The 20,036-nt window shown below is 42.6% G+C and overlaps 1 protein-coding gene across 1 annotated transcript in view; it reads right to left on the bottom strand.

The window, feature by feature from the left end:
- The window catches only part of abca5 (ATP-binding cassette, sub-family A (ABC1), member 5), a 116,948-nt gene extending 107,430 nt beyond the window's left edge, over positions 1-9,518 (bottom strand). The window contains exons 1-2 of the mRNA XM_084322613.1: positions 9,380-9,518; positions 8,574-8,743 (exon numbers count right to left, since the gene is read on the bottom strand). Coding sequence (XP_084178739.1) covers positions 8,574-8,678 — 105 coding nt within the window. The 5' untranslated portion in view covers positions 8,679-8,743; positions 9,380-9,518. The remainder of the gene's footprint in view (positions 1-8,573; positions 8,744-9,379) is intronic.
- Positions 9,519-20,036: the final 10,518 nt, after the last annotated feature.

Below are 20,036 nucleotides of genomic sequence, written 5' to 3'. Positions count from 1 at the left end.
TGTGTGTGTACTAGGTGTGTAGGTGTGTGTGTGTGTGTGTGTGTGTGTGTGTGTGTGTGTGTGTGTGTGTGTGTGTGTGTGTGTGTGTGTGTGTACAAACAAATCATTCATTCATGGTTTTGTTTCAGGGACACCTGTACTAAAGCGGAGAAGGAGGGGAGAAGTTTGGCAATACACGCTTAATATTAAACGTTAAAGATCAAAGTAAGCCTCTACAGGTATTGATCATTTTGTCAAATGTGCAACCCTAGTTCCACCTAGTGTCATATAATCCCCCCTGTAGCCCATTTGCTATATGGCTGCATGTACCAAGACATGATGTCTGTACAGTGAAGTCGTGGGATGAATACACATACTGTTACACCCCCAATCGGTACACAATTATAATACCAGAGCTGAGCTTGGTGTGTTTGTACAAGTTTATATGAACGAAATGGATTTTTTTATATTCTGGAGCCTCTAGGGCCTGGTCTGCTAACCGTCTCTAGGATCAGAAATAAACACAGTGTAGCCTCACACATGGCTGGAATAAACTCCCGGAGGATCTTCCACAACCCTGGCTATTTTTAAAAACAGACTTAAAACGTTTATGTTCGCCTCTGCTTTCTAACTTCAGCTAAAATCACTGTAATTTGTATTCTTTTTATACCTTCATACTGTGATCTCTATGCCTTTTTCTTTTTTTATGTGGCAAATAGCTTTTCATAAGCATTGTGATTTAATGAACTGGTTATGTGGTTATGTTAACATAGAAATGGCATGTGTGTGTATTTAATTTTTCTTTTCTTTTATGTTGTGATTGAAACATCTTTACACCTTTAGCCAATTCTGTTGATCCTCTGTCCTTTCCCAAGTGAAATTGTAGGCACACTCCAAACGCAGCACTGCCATTTCCTGTCAAACAGGATATCTAGCTCAGCGGTGTCCATTGAATCATCACCAACCTGTTTAGGAACAGCCCCCCCTGTCACAAGATGCTTGCTTGTCACATGTTATGCAGGTGTATTCATGGCTCACTTCATCTGGTGCTCTGTATTCTGTTTTGAAGCCGAGACTCTGTTATGCACAGAATACACTTACCAAAATACTTTGTTCTCCCAGACAATCTTTATTTCAACAGTATTACATCACACAGAGTGTATTTATAAGCACATTTCCATAACAATATAAAGCACCTTGAATTGTCTGCATGAAATGTGCTATATAAATAAACTTGCCTAGCTTTGCCCTTGCCACGGCACTTACTATAAAAACATTCCCACTCTGTCTGGCTTCAAAAATCCATGTTAATGGAGACACAACCATTATGAAGCCATTTCCTAATGCTGTTCAATGGAGAGAGAGAGAGAGAGAGAGAGAGAGAGAGAGAGAGAGAGAGAGAGAGAGAGAGAGAGAGAGAGAGAGAGAGAGAGCAATTGTGAGCCGAACTTCTAATGTTGTTCAATGGAGAGAGATAACTATTGTGTGCCCATCTCCTAATGCTGTCCATTGGAGAGAGAGAGAGAACCATTGCGAGCCCATCTCCTAATGCTGTCCAATAGAGAGAGAGAACCATTGTCCAATGGAGAGAGAGAGGGAGAACCATTGTGAGCCCATCTCCTAATGCTGTCCAATGGAGAGAGAGAGAGAGAGAGAGAGAGAGAGAGAGAGAGAGAGAGAGAGAGAGAGAGAGAGAGAGAACCATTGCGAGCCCATCTCCTAATGCTGTCCAATAGAGAGAGAACCATTGTCCAATGGAGAGAGAGAGGGAGAACCAGTGAGCCCATCTCCTAATGCTGTCCAATGGAGAGAGAGAGAGAGAGAGAGAGAGAGAGAGAGAGAGAACCATTGCGAGCCCATCTCCTAATGCTGTCCAATGGAGAGAGAGAGAACCATTGCGAGCCCATCTCCTAATGCTGTCCAATGGAGAGAGAGAGAACCATTGCGAGCCCATCTCCTAATGCTGTCCAATGGAGAGAGAGAGAACCATTGCGAGCCCATCTCTGCGATCAGAACCACACAGAGGCAGGAGTCATGTCTCTGCACTCCAACAGCCATGCCACCAGTTCCCGGAAGCAGCAGGGAGAGAGTGCCCAGCCTCTGCACTCCAGCAACTAGCAGTGTTGAGGTTCCGGGCCAACTCCAGTCAGAGACTGCAGACCGAGACTCCAGCCTCGGTGGCCCTGCAGCCGCAGCCTCCCCAGCCAGCACCGATGCCAGCTCCACCTCGCGGTTCCCAGCTCTGGCAATGCTCCAGCAGTCATCGCCAGCACAGGCAGTTCCAGGGCAGTCGCCAGCAGTCGCCAGCACAGCCAACTCTGGAGCCTCGGTCAGTGCCATTGTCAGCATACAGTAGCCACTACCAGTAGGGGTGTAAAGGTATACGTATCCGTACCGTACCGAACCGTTTCAGTGTGTACCGTACCGAACGGCTGTGTAGTGTACCGAACGAATACAACGGTATGTTAACCACTAACGACCGCCCACCGGGGGCTGTTTTTTTCACAATTTAATATAATTTCATTTTTTTCGATTATTAACTTCAATATAGAATATTCGTTGACAGCCCTACAAGTACAATTAGTTACTGCACACTACATCACCCCTGAGTGGAACATGGAAAGCCAAACTTTCCGCCATTGTACCGAAAACCCGTACCGAACCTTGACTTCAAAACCGAGGTAAGTACCGTACCGTGGTTTTTGTGTACTGTTACACACCTAGTAGCCAGCTATGCGGCCTCGCCCAGTGCAGTTTTCAGCACAGCCAACTCTGGAGTGTGGATTCCGACCCCTGTAACCTCTTCCCCAGGAGCCCAGGGGGTTGCTGCTGCAGCCCCTGTAACCTGCCTCTCAGCCCAGCAGCCCAGGGGGTTGCTGCTGCAGCCCCTGTAACCTGCCTCTCAGCCCAGCAGCCCAGGAGGTTGCTGCTGCAGCCCCTGTAACCTGCCTCTCAGCCCAGCAGCCCAGGAGGTTAATGCTGCAGCCCCTGTAACCTGCCTCTCAGCCCAGCAGCCCAGGAGGTTGATGCTGCAGCCCCTGTAACCTGCCTCTCAGCCCAGCAGCCCAGGAGGTTGATGCTGCAGCCCCTGTAACCTGCCTCTCAGCCCAGCAGCCCAGGAGGGTGAGACTCCAGCCCCCACAGTCTGCACCCCAGCTCCAGTGAGCCCAGAAGCCTGCGTGCTGACGAGGAAGCGGGAAGTGGGGGGTAGGTGATGGTGGTTTATACAACGGCATGCAAATTTCTCGATTCTGATTGGCTGAAACAGTTAACTTACACGTGGGTATTTTTCATAACCCACGCTCTTGGTCCCAGGACCCGCCCACAACCGCATCACTATCAATGCGCGTTCGTGGTTTTTGGAATTAAAGCAAGATGGCGGACAAGCCGGACAGGAAACATTACGAAAGGATAATGGTGATAGGGTCATAAAGACTAAATGAAAAACGATTCTGTCACGGCGAATGTCTTAGTTGCTTAAACAATGTTGGATGATGTAATTGATGGGTCATGAGTCATTGTGGAACAAAATAAAAAATTGCGCGAATTGATTGATTGATTAATTGCAAAATAAAAAATAAAATAAAATGTACCTACTTTCTATAGAAGCAGCTGGGAGGTGCGCTGTTTTAAGTGAGCGTGGACTATTGAATTGATTGATTGGTTGCTAATTTTATTACTGTACACCTTGTTTCCAACTGGTTAAGTTTAGGCCCTCTTTCAAAGTTGGTTAAGGTTAGAGTTTGTCTTTAGAGCAGGGCGATAGACCACCAGCCCTGATTCCAAACTCTAACCTTAAAGGCCAACTTGCAGGTTAAACCCTACTCTGAAATGATGGGTAGTTTACATCATTGGTATCTAATTTAATTATTTATTTATTTCCATTTGACGCCGGAAATGCCACTCAGAAAGGGTTAAAAAGGTCCACGCACTAATCACATGCACGAGCAAATCTAAAAGCTTAAGCTCACTTAAAACAGCGCACCTCCCAGCTGCTTCTATAGAAAGTAGGTTTAAAAAAAAAAAAAAAAACTCTTATAGGGAAAAGATAACTTCCCCCCCCCCCCGCTATATATGGCAAAGAACTTTTTTTCCCCCTATAGGGCAAAGAAAACTTTTTTTTGTTGTTTTACCTACTTTCTATAGAAGCATCTAAGAATGAAGTTCTATAGAAAGTAGGTTAAAAAAGAAAAGAAAAGTTGGATGTGTTAGTTTGTTGGATGTCTAGTTGAAAGACAGTTGGATGTCTTAGTTTGTTGGATGTCTAGTTGAAAGACAGTTGGATGTCTTAGTTTGTTGGATGCCTAGTTGAAAGACAGTTGGATGTCTTAGTTTGTTGGATGTCTTAGTTGAGAGACAGTTGGATGTCTTAGTTTGTTGGATGTCTTACTGAGAACAGTTGGATGCACTTCCGAGCTGCTTCCACATGGAGGCAACTTCTCTTTTTTCTCAAACTAAGACATCCAACTGTCTTTCAACTAGACATCCAACAAACTAACACATCCAACTTTTCTTTTCTTTTTTAACCTACTTTCTATAGAACTTCATTCTTAGATGCTTCTATAGAAAGTAGGTAAAACAACAACAAAAAAGTTTTCTTTGCCCTATAAGGGGGGGGGGGTGTCTTTGCCATAATAGCGGGGGGGGGGGGGGGTTTCTTTTCCCTATAAAAGTTTTTTTTTTTTTTTAAACCCACTTTCTATAGAACTTCATTCTTAGATGCTTCTATAGAAAGTAGGTAAAACAAAACAAAAAAATTCTTTGCCCTATAGGAAAAAAAAAATTTAGGAGGGATTTTTTTTTTTAAACCTACTTTCTATAGAAGCAGCTGGGAGGTGCGCTGTTTTAAGTGAGCATGGATTATTGAATTGATTGATTGATTGATTGATTGCTAATTTTATTACTGTCCGCCTTGTTTCCAACTGGTTAAGTTTAGGCACTCTTTCGAAGTCGCTCTCTTTCGAAGTTGGTTAAGGTTAGAGTTTGGAATCAGGGCTGGTGGTCTATCGCCCTGCTCTAAAGACAAACTCTAACGTTAACCAACTTCGAAAGAGAGCGACTTCGAAAGAGTGCCTAAACTTAACCAGTTGGAAACAAGTCGGACAGTAATAAAATTAGCAATCAATCAATCAATTCAATAATCCACGGTCACTTAAAACAGCGCACCTCCCAGCTGCTTCTATAGAAAGTAGGTAAACAAAAATATAAAAAATGTTTTGCAATTAACACTTTAATTCATAATTTACCATCCCTCGCCAGCTCTATTTGTCTATGGAGAAGTTCCCCTTCTTTGCAGGGCTATAACTTTTTAAATTCTATTGCTAAATTGCCATTATTATGGCCCATTCAATGTCCTATATGTATTGTTCAGGGTGTAGCAACGTTAAACTTTTTCATTCACATATTCATACTAAAATATGGTCTAAAGTATAAGTATGTTTTTATCGTTTTCTGCAGCTTTCTTCAGAACGTGATTTATAGCCCTAAATGCATTATATTGATGATCAAATACAGTTTGGTAGGAATCTGTGCGAGATAAAAAATGTCAACTGGACGTGGTTCTAGAAGTTTCTACGCATCATCTGATGATGACCGGATGGGCGGGGGATCGTTTATAATTCCGTGGGCAGCGTTAGATGATTCATCTAGTGTGGGTCATATGTTCATCAGATCAGTTAGTATAGAAGACGTTAGAATATAACGCTGAATCTTACCGCGGCTTCCTCGCGCCGCTGGCAGATGAGCGTGGAACAGAATTTTTTCTATTATGGGATGGAGAAATGCCCGATCCATTTCCAGGTTGTATAATAGTATATACGTCCAAATCATGTTGTTTTTTCGAGTTATTTGCACCGATCGATGTTCACTGTGTCAATACGGAGTCTCTCTAACGATAGCGAGTGCCCGGACCACATATGGATGAGCACTACCGGTTCAAAGGTTAATTTCCGGCTGGCGATCTGCCGATCGGCCACCAGATGGCGCTCTTGAACCGCTAGAGAGTTGAGTGGAGCTTTGCAGTGTGTCTCAGGGCTCCGGAAAGGAAATATGATTTCGATGACAGATTTTTTAAATATTGACATCAAAGACGAGTTACGGCGTCTTCGGCAGAATGAGCATGGCTAGGAATGACGTGTAAACTCGTCCACTGCGATCATAGTGTTAACACATCTCGACTGTATATGGTTCAGTTTCACATCTACTGTATATTGTTCAGTTTCACATCTCGACTGTATATGGTTCAGTTTCACATCTCGACTGTATATGGTTCAGTTTCACATCTACTGTATATTGTTCAGTTTCACATATCGACTGTATATGGTTCAGTTTCACATCTACTGTATATGGTTCAGTTTCACATCTACTGTATATTGTTCAGTTCCACATCTCGACTGTATATGGTTCAGTTTCACATCTACTGTATATGGTTGTTTCACATCTACTGTATATTGTTCAGTTCCACATCTCGACTGTATATGGTTCAGTTTCACATCTACTGTATATTGTTCAGTTCCACATCTCGACTGTATATGGTTCAGTCAATATCTTGTATAGTATTTGGACTTTAATCTTTTTTTACTTTATGAAGCACATGCTCAGGGGGCTCATACAGAACCAAGCATTTCACTGTAATGTACATGTACTTTATACGTGACAAATAAAACCAAACTTTAATTCAAATATTTTTTGGATTGTGTTACATTTACATTTACATTTAGTCATTTAGCTGACGCTTTTATCCAAAGCGACTTACAAGTTCTGTGTGACAAGACATCAGGAAGGGTACAACTCTATCAGCTGAGTAACAATGTTCATCAAAGTGTTGCGTGTTACAGCGTAGGTTAGTTTATTAGGACATGTGCATGACAGTAAGGTTAGTTAGGGTTAGATCTTTTTATTTTATTTATTATTATTAATTTTTTTTTTCATTTCAGATAATGGTTGAAGAAGTGTGTGTTAGAATTGTGCCATGAATTGCACATATGATGTTTGTAAATTTTTAAGTGGAATTGCTAACATTACGTTATGGCATAAAAAGCTATCGATAAGCTAACTTGCTTGTCAATCAAAATTATATTTTAATTGACAAATGCCATATGTGTAATTCATGGCACAACTCAAACGGGATCAAACAATTATTCTCCATTGACTACCGTACAATTTTTTTTCAAAATAGGGTCCAATGGTGGTTAGTGGAAGAGGAGGGACTTTGCCTTTCTTTTTTTTTTTTTTTTTACTTTGACCAGTCAGCTGGTTCTTTTTGCGTTTATCGCTTTTTCTGGTCAAGTATGACCGACAGAAACAGGTTGAATGGGGGTATAGATGGGGGGAAAGACACTCTGAGAAAGTACGGCTTGTCCGGGAGTCGAACTCGCTACCCCAGATCCGTGACGCGCACGGTTGTCCCCGACGCCGAAATAGCGTTCGAGGTACGCGGTGAGCTACTGGAGCTCCCCTGGACTTTGCCTTTCTACGTCAATAACCAGCAGGAAATAAACGTGGGCCCAAGCTGTTCCTTAATTACGCAATTCCACTTAAAAGGTCTAAAATCAAGGATCATTGGTACACATTCCAATGCTGTACTGTAGACTAAGGGTTCTGATCATTGATTCTATTGGAAGACAACAGGCTAGATCCACAAAGAATGGATTGCACGGAGCAAGTTGCACCCTTACTTACAATTCATTATGAATTGAAAATGGGGGACCCTGATGTAAACAAGACGAAAGTCTTTCTCTGGTCTGCATCCCTAACAATTGTGTGTATTGAGCCGTACTGTATTGTACCCATTCTGCATTCTGTTAAAGGGGAACTATTTTACTATTTCTTTCACTGTTTGGGCACTTTTACACAATGCCTGTGAGTTTATGGAACACTTCTGTAATTTAAAATTTTTTTTAATTCATTGTTTTGTATTTCTAATCAAGTCCTCAAAAACAGCATTTTTCTACCTCAAGATCTTAAGCCGTTTTGAGCTGACTGTGTGGAGTGGGTACGAGTCTCAGCAGCCACACGAGTTATCATGCAGCGGTGTCTCTCTGACATCACAAATCAGCACATTTTCAGATGACTCAGTTCAGTGAGGGTGAATATTGTGAGAGGAGAATTGGAAGAATGTGCCAATATGAGAATTAGAGACATAGATCATATTAATATAAGTCCACATAGCTAGGGAACAATGCTAAACACTGAAAAAGGCCATTTATAAGATAGTTCCCCTTTAATACAATTTTCATTCAATGAATCACCGTGCAGATTGATTGAATGAAAATTGTATTAGATTGCAGAATGGGTACAATACAGTATGGCTCAATACACACAATTGTTAAGGGGATGCAGACCAGAGAAAGACTTTCGTCTTGTTTACATCAGGGTCCCCCATTTTCAATTCATAATGAATTGTAAGTAAAGGTGCAACTTGCTCCGTGCAATCCATTCTTTGTGGATCTAGCCCAGAGTGTGGGCTACCAGGGCAATCGTCTTGTGCAACAGAAAAATGGCATACAATTCAATAGGTCTGGAGTGGACACTGCAGACCTAGCTAATACACATGTTTAAACCAGTCACATGAATCCACTGAAAACGCCACAAACCTGCAAACTCTGTTGTTTGGTCCTCCATTTGATGAGAAGATTCTTGTAGAGAAGACTTCTCGTTTGGTGCCAGACCCCGGCATCTCTTTTATATATGGGCTGCATACTTCCAGTGAGCCTTGTCTGACTGACACATGGATGAGAAGTCGACTCCCTAATGCTGGGCTCAGCTGCAAGTCAAAGAAAACACCCATAAAATAGCTTTTTCACTGGACACAATGCTGGACACCAGCTTGGTAAGATTAGACATTAGATACCCTAATGTTATTCACTAATCATACACAGTACATTTCTGATGGAAGTCGGCCTAATATGAAGAATATGTCAGTACTATGGGATTGGGATGTAAAGGTTTGAACAAGCAATGGGGGTAGGATGCTGGTTTACAGGATGTATTTAACGTTACCAGTGTGGCTGCACGTACAGTATACACTTTACAAAACCACCACAGAACTGTGCCCTAGGCAAATAAACGTTATACAATAGATTGCAGTGTTATTATCCAGACCACACCGGGGACATAGCTAAAACACATAACACAATTATAAAAGGAGAGGTGTGCGATGTTATTAAAATGACAGGTAACGCTATCGTTCAAACATAACCGGCAATAGTGTGTCTCATGAGACTCACAAATAATGTTAGCCCCAACATACTTATCCGGTATATTACATAATGTCTACAGCTCTACACTGATCCCGTTTCTCGGGAGCCCCATCCTCTTGCCAAGCCAACATACTGTACAATATAAAATAAGACAATAGCTGGCTGGCTATAGCGTTAGCTGCCCCAACCACTCCACTAACCTGCAGTGTTCTGTAGCCTAGGACACAGGGTATCTTGGTGCACAAGTTATTATTTCCCCAATGGTATTTGTGTTATGATCAGATGGTATGCTATAACTAAAAGGAGAAATGAACGGTCATAAGTTATGGACTGCTATGCATTGGGTCGCTGGCTTGGGCTGCGATGTGTCTAAATACTGTATCTGCCGCCAGCCAGTGCAGCAAACGATACACACACAACACAAGCACTGCCCGGAGGCGTGTATATTTCCCCTAACGGGAGATGCACTTCCGCAAACCGAACGCGGAAGTGAAACTCCGTTAGGGGAAATATACACGCGATTCAGGGCTGTTTTATATAGATATCTATGGTTCTATCACCCTGCTCTAAGACAAACTCTAACCTTAACCAACTTCGAAAGAGTGCCTAAGCTTAACCGGCGAAAGAACTTGCCGTCACACGATTGGTGCGCCCAGAAACATCAGTGGCCAATCAGAGCGCAAAACGCGAACGCGGAAGCATGAACCGGTTGGGATTCGAATAGACGCGTACAGCGTACAGGATCGGTGGCTAGCGAGCTATCTGGACACAGCAAAGATTCTGGCAAAGGTACATTCTCGCTTTGACAGAACACAGCTCGTATGTAAGATACTCACGTATGAAATACATTAAGGCATGTCTTTTATTTATGTATTTTTTTCCTGTTTCAATGTCCTTGCATTCCAGTTTTTTAGATGAGATGTTATTGTAAACAAACCAAATTCGTGCCCCCCAATCTCTCGTTGTCAATAGTTCCGCCTGGTGGTCAGATGTGGGAATCCCAAGAGCGTGGTTTTTTGGCCAATCACATCTAAATGTCGGCGTCACTGACAAGACTGCACACCAATCACAATACGATCATGTAATCACGCCCACTCTTTTCTTCTCCTTCTCCTTCTCCTTCTCCTTCTCCTTCTCCTTCTCCTTCTCCTTCTGAATGAATGAATGAATGAAAACTTTATTTAACAGATTGCAGAATGGGTACAATACAGTACGGCTCAATACATACAATTGTTAAGGGGATGCAGACCTGAGAAAGACGTTTGTCTTGTTTCCATCAGGGTCCCCCATTTTCAATTCATATAGACATATATGACATACATGACATACAGATAGTCAGTACTGCTACATCTATACATTTATGACATACCAGATTTGCAAATACAGTACTGTTTGTGATACAGAAGGAGTCAAGAAAAGGGAGTATATACATTTGACGTAGAAACTGTACATTGGAGGTTGGGTGGGGGGGGTTGGGTACATTGGGATATTGACAACCATACTGGGTAATTTACATTGGAGGTGGTTGGGGGGGGGGGGGGGGGGCGGGGGGCATACTGTATAAACAAGTAACACTGTACATTGAGGGGGGGGGGAGGAGACACTGTACAAACAAACACAATTGTACATTGAACTATTGACAAAACCATACTAGGTAAATGACTGTACATTGGAGGGGGTTGGAATGATTGGGTTAGGATATTTACAGGGGCCAGTGTTGAATTGCAGTCTCCCGTAGGTGTCCCTTGAGAGAGGTTTTGAAAGTGGGTAGTGATCCACATTCCTTTACAGCTTTGGGTAGGGCGTTCCACATTGATGTGGCATAATTGCGAAACGTGTTTAGTCCCTTATTTGAGCCGAATCTGGGTTTGACATGATTTGTGGAGCTCCCTCTGGTGTTGTGATCGTGGTATTCACTGACCTTTGGGAAGTATTTTGACATGTACATGGGTACCTTGGTCGTGTAGTGTATCTTGTAGACCAGGCCCATTGCAAGTTGTTGTACTCTGTCGTCTACTCTAAGCCATCCTAGGTTGTCGAAGTGGGCAGGGGTGAGGTGGGTTCTAGGAGTAAGGTCAAGCAGTAGTCTGACCAGTTTGTTTTGAGATGTTTGTAATTTTGTTTTTAGCGCCTTTGAGGTGCTTTGGTACCATGAGGTGCAAGCATAGTCGTAGTACCCCTGAATGAGTGCTCCTGCCAGAGTCTTCAGGGTGTTCTTGTTTACCAGAGAGGAGATCCGGTACAAGAATCGAGTTCGTTGGTTGACTTTTTTTATTACATTGGATGCCATTTTGTCACAGGAGAGATTAGCCTCTAGGATGGACCCCAGGTAGGTAATTTCATCTTTCCTTGTGACAATATTGTCACCCACTGTAACTGAGAAGCCGTCGGTCTTGCTGAGTTTGTTATTTGAACCGAAGAGAATGGACTCTGTTTTGCCCATGTGTAATGATAGTTTGTTATCAGCGAGCCATATGCAGATTCTGCCTAGTTCCGAGCTGAGGGTTTTTTCAACCTGTAACTTGTTCTTGTCAGAGACCAGCAGGGCTGAGTCGTCCGCAAACAGGAACAAGTTGCAGTCACAAGCTGACGACATGTCATTTGCATAAATTAGGAACAGTAGCGGTCCTAGTATGCTTCCTTGTGGAACACCACAGCTCACTGTGAGGGGGGGGCAGTGATGTACCTGAACGCGTTCAATGAACGATCGTTCATGAACGCGTTCGTATTTTGGGCGAACGTGAACTGAACGTACTGATTATCCGCTAAATGAACGTAATTGAGAACGCGTTCATTCTCAGCGCTGTGTAACGGAGTTCAAAAGTGCGTTCATTCTCAGCACTGTTATAACGGCGTTCAAAGATGTGCCAGATTTCATATGTATTTCAGCCGAAACCCCTGTTAAAACACACCGTAAACAGGCTTTAAAATTATGTGGAAAACCAACCGATCTGGCAACGCGCCTGTACACCCCCTGCTACGTCATCAGACTCATCACAACAACAGCTGAATCTGCGTCTGCGAGCAGAAGCCCAGAGCTGCGCAGCAGCAGGTCGAGAGCAGCACTCGCTCAGAGAACTCTACCTCTAGATGTCGGCGCTTGGGGATTTAAAATAGTTTAACGTTAAAGTCAGTACTGACTCAGACGGAAACAATCTAACGTTTGTCTGTAAACTTAGTCCACCCGGTTTGAAGAAGCAAGTCCCCACATCGACGCGACGACGTCGACAGCAACATTGAGAATATGCAAACGTCCTGTTTTAGTTTTCATAATAAAGACAATTCAAGCAAAGTTGTTCCTCATGTTTTTGAAAATATACTGTAGAGATGAAAGCTGCAGTGTGGACTGAATGCGCGGTGCAAAGCGTTATGGAAATGCAAGTATTCTGATTGCTGTCTGTGTGGTTCAATATTTTTTACAAATAATAGTTTGCAGCAACGTATTGAAAAAAGAACTAACAAAATGGGCCGTTCAATATCTCCTTTATGTTCGAAATGTCAAACAGACCTGGGTACCTACAGGCTACAGTCTATCACTACTTTTGGGAATCTAAGTGTTTATCCAGGTTCTGGGGCCAAGTGATTGATTGATTGATTGAACACTTTATTAACATATTGCAGAATGGGTACAGTATACAGCTCAGTCATGAATTGAAAATGGGGGACCCTGATGTAAACAAGACGAAAGTCTTTCTCTGGTCTGCATCCCCTTAACAATTGTATGTATTGAGCTGTACTGTCTGTATCAGGGTCCCCCATTTTCAATTAATCAGGACATACATGACATACAGATAGACAGTACTGCTACATCTATACATTTATGACATACCAGATTTGCAAATACAGTACTGTTTGTGATACAAAAAGAGTCCAGAAAAGAGAGTAGGCCTATATACATTTGACATAGAAACTGTACATTGGAGGAGGTTGGGTAGGTGGGGGGGACTGTACATTGGAGGTGGTTCGGGGGGGGGGGGGGGGGGGGGGGGGGGATAAGCCTCAATTTTTACAAATGTGGTATAGAGATGGTTTGCTTTTCCTTTTTGCTTGCTTCTTTTTGTTTTGTTTTTGCTTGCTTATGGTGTGGATGATGGCATAGAGATGAACTGGAGGACCCCCCCCCCTCCATTGTCCCAATGTGTGTTTTTGTAATGTAAGTAACTACGTGAAAAATCTATATAAAAAAAAATATATATATCAAAAAAGAACTAAATTAGTTCATTTTTGAAACCATGAACTTTAGTTCAAAATTTTGAATTATGAACTATGAACTGAACTAGTTCATTTAAAAAATTGTGAACTGTGAACTGAACTAGTTCATGTAGAAAGTGAACTTTCCCAACACTGGGGGGGGGGATAGGGTACCGTTTACCTCCACCATCTGTTCCCTCCCCTCAAGGTAGGATTGCATCCAGCTCACTGATAGACTATCAAAACCAATTGCTTTTAGCTTGTCAATCAGAATGGAGTGATTGACCGTGTCAAAGGCCTTTTGTAGGTCCAGCATGACCATGCCGCAGTATTTGCCTGCGTCCACCTCTTGTTTGATGTGGTCATTCAAATAGAGAAGGCATGTGTCAGTGGAGTGGGATGTTCTGAAGCCAGATTGGAATTCGTAGATTAGATTTTTTTCCGCTAGGTACTTTTCGACCTGTTCGTAGACTATTTTTTCCATGACTTTCGAGATGGAGGTGAGAATAGAAACAGGGCGGTAGTTGCCTGGGTCTAATTTGCTGCCCTTTTTGTGCAGAGGGGTCACCCTCGCAATTTTGAAGTCCTTGGGGACTCTCCTTCTCCTTCTCCTTCTTCTTCTTCTTCTTCTTCTTCTTCTTCTTCTTCTTCTTCTTCTTCTTCTTCTTCTTCTTCTTCTTCTTCTTCTTCTTCTTCTTCTTCTTCTTCTTCTCTATTTTATTGGCGGTTGGCAATCACTTTCGATGAGCATTACCGCAATCTACTGATAAGGAGTGTGTATCTGGATGTTCTAAATCCTATAAAATAAACCTGTTCTCAAAAAATTAAATAAACTCTTCATACAAACTTCTCCAGAATTTCTTTGCAATATGTCAGCTATTTTAAGTGCTATCTTTTCACTCTGCAAATTCCTGATAAGAACTGTTATTTGCCGTTGATATAATGTACACTGTTCTACAACATGTTCTACCGTTTCTTGACTAACACCGCACTCACATTGTCCATTAGTATGATTTTTTAACTTTACTAACGTACTGTTCAACCCTGTATGTCCCAACCTCATTCTTGTAAACACGTCCTCTTCTTGCTTGTTTCTACTAGTACCCCTACTCCAACCCACCCTTTTTTGCACCCCATAAAACCATCTCCCTGACCTCTCATTATCCCACATGACTTTCCATTTTTCCTTAACCTTTAGTTTGACTATACTTTCAGCCTTACTACTCTGTATATTCATTGTAACTCGAGGAAGTTCACGAGCTTTTTTGGCCAACTTATCCGCCAACTCATTCCCTCGAACTCCTATATGGGCCGGAACCCACAAAAAGGCAACCTTGATACCTGAGCGCCGAAGTCTGTCTACCATCTGCACTATTTCCAGCACAATGTCCAGCCTTGACTGGGACACAACATCTTGAATACTTATCAATGAAGACATTGAGTCTGACGCAATTAAGACCTCACTCTTAGGCCTATTCTCCTCTATCCAGGATACCGCTATCATTATAGCTACTAGTTCTGCCGTATATACTGCTAGACTGTCACTTAATCTCTCTTTTTTAGAAATTCTAAGACTTGGGATTGTAAATGCCGCACCCACTCTGTTTGATTCCATCTTAGATGCATCTGTATAAGCCACCAGTCTTTCTCACACCCACTCTTTTATCTCACGCAAACTATTTTAACGACTTGGAAATATGTCACAATAACCAATAAAGCTAAGACGACTCTTAACTTTTTGATATATTTATTCATCTTAATCGGCGTGGTTTATTATATACAATGATTCATAGCACAGCAGCACATGAGATCTCCTCTCCGTGAGAGGTAGATGTGGGAACTGGGAAGAGACAGAAGGGGGAGTCGGCATAAGCTTTTATACTCTCTACCTGGCGGTAACAGTAAAAGCTCCGCCTATAGCGCCCTCCAGTGGAAACAGTTATGTACAGTCAGTGGAAGCAGTTAGGTACAGTTAGACAGTTACTTGCAACCCTACATATAACCTCTAACTTTAACAGTCTTGTTTACATCAGGGTCCCCCATTTTCAATTCATCATAACATATATGTCATACATGACCAGTGATGCGTTCCTCATGGGACGGGGTTGCATGCAGTGCAGCCAAAGTGTTGTGAGCAGAAGCGCGCACGCGCACACACACGCACGGATGTGCACGGCACGCGCGTGCACAACAGGAATGCGCTGCACTCGCCAACTCGCTAAGTACCCACCTGGGCTACTTTGCATATCAATAGCGCCGGTCGTCAGGTGTGTTAAATACGTTCTCGGATACATTCACACAGAACTTGTGAATGAAATGTGTTACATTCCATTCGTAGAGGCAATTAGGCACTGTCTTTAGTCTGTGCTTAAGCGAGGGAACATTTATGCGCATGCGCGGGAGCCCGCATGCAAGTGGCGTCATTAGCGTGCGTGCAACCAGTGTTGATATGAGGAACGCAACACTGTACACGACATACAGATACAGTACTGCTACATCTATACATTTATGACATACCAGATTTGCAAATACAGTACTGTTTGTGATACAAAGAGTCTAAAAAAGAGAGTATATACATTTGACGTAGAAACTGTACATTGGAGGTGGGGGGGGGGGGGTTGGGTAGGCGGGGTGGGGGAAACTGTACAACTGTACAAGCAAAACTGTACATTGAAGAGGAGGGTCTAGTGTATTCTTGGGTTAGGTAATTTACTGTACATTGGAGGGGGTTGGGTTAGGACATTTACAGGGGCCAGTTTCGAATTGCAGTCTCCTGTAGGTGTTCTTTGAGAGTGGTTTTGAAAGTGGGTAGTGATTCACATTCCTTTACAGCTTTGGGTATGGCGTTCCACATTGATGTGGCATAATTGCAAAACGTGTTTAGTCCCTTGTTTGAGCCGAATCTGGGTTTAACATGATTTGTGGAGCTCCCTCTGGTGTTGTGGTCGTGGTATTCACTGACCTTTGGGAAGTATTTTGACATGTACATGGGTATCTTAGTCGTGTAGTTGCCCATTGCAAGTTGCTGTACTCTGTCTTCTACTCTAAGCCATCCTAGGTAGTCAAAGTGGGCAGGGGTGATGTGGGTTCTAGGAGCAGTGGTGCAGTCGTAATATGGGAACTGGTAACACGCCACGCCACGTGCATGCGCACAGAACTGATTTATACACACACACACACGCACGCACATGTGATCTGGTAACACTGCGTGTAACCGCGTGTGACCACGACTGCACCACTGTCTAGGAGTAAGGTCAAGTAGTAGTCTGACCAGTTTGTTTTGTGATGTTTGTAATCTTGTTTTTAGCGCCTTTGAGGTACTTTGGTACCATGAGGTGCAAGCATAGTCGTAGTACCCTTGAATGAGTGCTCCTGCCAGAGTCTTCAGGGTATTCTTGTTTACCAGAGAGGAGATCCGGTACAAGAATCTAGTTCGTTGGTTGCCTTTTTTGATTACATTGGATGCCATTTTGTCACAGGAAAGATTTGCCTAGGATGGAACCTAGGTATGTAATTTCGTCTTTCCTTGTGACAATATTGTCACCCACTGTAACTGAGAAGTCGTCGGTCTTGCTGAGTTTGTTATTTGATCCGAAGAGAATGGACTCTGTTTTACCCAGGTGTAATGATATTGTCATGAATCAGAAACGCATGAAAGTTACACAACTGCGCATGTAAATTAAAACACAAACATGCCAGAGATTCCGGTGCAAGCTTTTTACCTCCAAAATAAGAGTGCAGATCAGTTTTTTGTCTGACTGTCTGGGGGGGGAGGGGGACTGTCCCAGAGTCTGCTGGTCCGTGCCTTGAGCCAATGTTTGATGGTAGAGAATTTCTTACTGAGAGTGGCCTGCAGCTTGTCCACATCCTTATCGGAGGAAAGGATAGCAGAGTCATCCGCATAGAGAAACAGGTTCACATTTGTGGTGGTGGAAGTTTAAAATATAATTTGAGCAAATAACAATTGTCTGAGTCCAAAGTTGAATAAAAAATTAGATAGATTTATTCCCTCATATGATTATACAAGGAATGCCCAGTTCAGAATCAGAAAGTTGTTCACACAAATGTCTGACAGAGAAGTGAGAACGAAGTCTCGTTGAACATATAGTTGATGCATATGACGTAAGAGGCTGGAAAATAACCAGGATGGTGGTTAGAATGATCAATATTATGACTATGTTATGGCTGTCTACTAAGGAAAACAGAGCGGTTCCCACAAGCTATGTGGCTTATGGCCTATATGGCAGAACATAGTTTAATACACACTTGCAAGGATGATGAAAGAAAATAAAATGGTTCCCAGCTACAGGAGTTAATAACAACATTGCTTTGGCTGACTGGTGAGATTATCGTGTGTGTCTCTTAACACATCCACCGCCGGAAACGGCTTACAACGTGTTTCAAGTTCATGCGAATTCTGCCATTCCACGGCGTACGACGTTATTGAGATCATATTTCATTTTTTCGCCATGTTATTCATAATTCCCTCACAGAGCCTGGTCTGATGCAGTGGGAGCCTGCACAACTCTGCAACGCTTCAATACTGCCGCCTGGTGGATGATCGGCGAGTTGCAACCGGAAGTGGATCTCTGGAGATCTCCGGTGCATCTGGCAAATGCGTCCGGCACTTGCATATTGTTGCGGGACTGTAGACACACGTCCGTGTGTAGCGATCGCTGCCATAACGCAATAATCGATACGATTTGGGCGTTTATTATGATTATGGGTCATTGACGGATAAGACTTTTCAATAGGCCAATTTTAAAATACAAAAAATAAGGATATATTTGGCCATTTTTCAAACATTTGGAATGTAGTGTATACATGCATTTATGCAAAAAACCCAAATTAAGAGATTTTAGTGTTTTTAAAGTTGAATTAATAGGACATGGCCTTAATAAAAGTCATTTGGGGCGACCGTAATTTATCTCAAAATTAATATATTTCCTTAACATTACTAATATTTTAACAGGTATCAGTAATTAAATATACATCTTAAGAAAGACAGGCTTGTGTGCCCTTTAATTTTTTGTAAACCATGATTTCACAAGTTTATTCTATAATGGCAGTGTCTCCCTCGTAATGCAGTTACAATACCCATATATGCTCTAAAACCCATAAAACTGATTTAAAATGTGTACAGATAGTATCCACTTAAGCATAGTATACCTGTTACAAAGGGTCAGATTAAACCGAATATATATATTTATTGCCTGAGATCCCATGTATAATATTTGTATATCGTTTGATATCCCTTGTATATTCTTTGTACATATACACGGAATATCCCTTTACCTGGTACAGGACAGACCATAATATTCGTTCTCCTATTGGAAGCGATCCCCTAGGCGCCAGTGACTTACCCCCTAGAGCTGACTTGAAAGCTACCGACATGACTTGTCTTAACATGCCCGCTTCTGCCCATGAATACGGCTACCGAAAGCAGAGCGGCACTATTTGTCCACCGTACGTATAAATATGACCAGCGAATACAGAACTTCCTTTTCAGTTCGCCTTCAGTTCAGTCTGGTTCAGTTACCAAGTAAAGCCTTACCCACTACGCAACGTGCGGTACAGCAGGGCTCGTATTGCCTCAAATAGAGTCGTGTTTATCCTACTACGTTTGTTTAACGTATCGTTCGCTACTTATTAGTAAAAGCCTTCATTACGAGTCAAAGACCACGTGAAGTGGGTAATTGTGCGTCTACATAGAGCACTTATTGCCGCGTGCTAATAAGGATAGTAACGTCAAGTTCAACTGTGAACCACGGACCAACCGGAGGATTTACCCCGGTGATTGCAGAGCCACCTGGCAGGATTATTATTCTTCATTCTTCACCAAGCTGCTGGAGCAGAGAACCGCCTACACCCCGCTGCTGTGGGATCTACACGTGCCCGTGAAGACATCACTCGAGCCCGTCTCTGTCGGAGCAGAGACTCCACGGCTTCATCGCTGCTGCTGCATACGGGAATTACAGCGGCTGCTTTCCCCGCGGAGCAGGGAGTAACATACCGTCTCCAGGTGCCTTGCTGAAGCCCTGTGAACCATTGACATGCATAGAGCATTGCTTCCCTCTGCTGGCTTACAACCGGTAGTACACCCCCATCCCAGAGTACCAGAGATAATTCTTAATATGCACATTCGATTTGCCTTATAAGCGCATTCAAATGATAAATGTAATACCCTTTTGATGTAATAAATATTCTAAACGAGTATTTGAGTGGAAACCGTGTTATTGTGGAGAAGTTCATCATCATATACTTGTGTACAGTAAGGCCAGTAATGTACATAGACGGTAGTAGTTTAATGATACTAATACTTGATTAATACAGTCAGGGAATTGTACCCCTCAGTTACAATACCAGTGATTAATATTTGAGCCAAAACTGATGGATATTCTATTTTGAATTTAGTACAGTTATTGACAATCATTGGTTACCCCGCATGACAAATGGTCGCCCCAAATGATGAGAGTAGTTAAAAGTCTATTTAAAATGTTACACAATGCAGTTCAGACAAAAGAAAACTGAACAAAGACTGTCGTTTGATCACGATTACTCGACAGCGGTAGCAATAACACGCAGGTCCTACGCGGGACTGAAGAGAATTCTGAAAGAAAACGGAATGAAATTCCAATCACCCATGACCTCGCTAAGGATTCACTG

The sequence above is a fragment of the Notolepis coatsorum genome (genome assembly GCF_963971535.1).
Source record: "Notolepis coatsorum genome assembly, chromosome: 10".
Lineage (NCBI taxonomy): Eukaryota > Metazoa > Chordata > Actinopteri > Aulopiformes > Paralepididae > Notolepis > Notolepis coatsorum.
The sequence above is the reverse complement of the archived record's forward strand: the minus strand, read 5'-3'. Positions and strand labels throughout refer to the sequence as shown.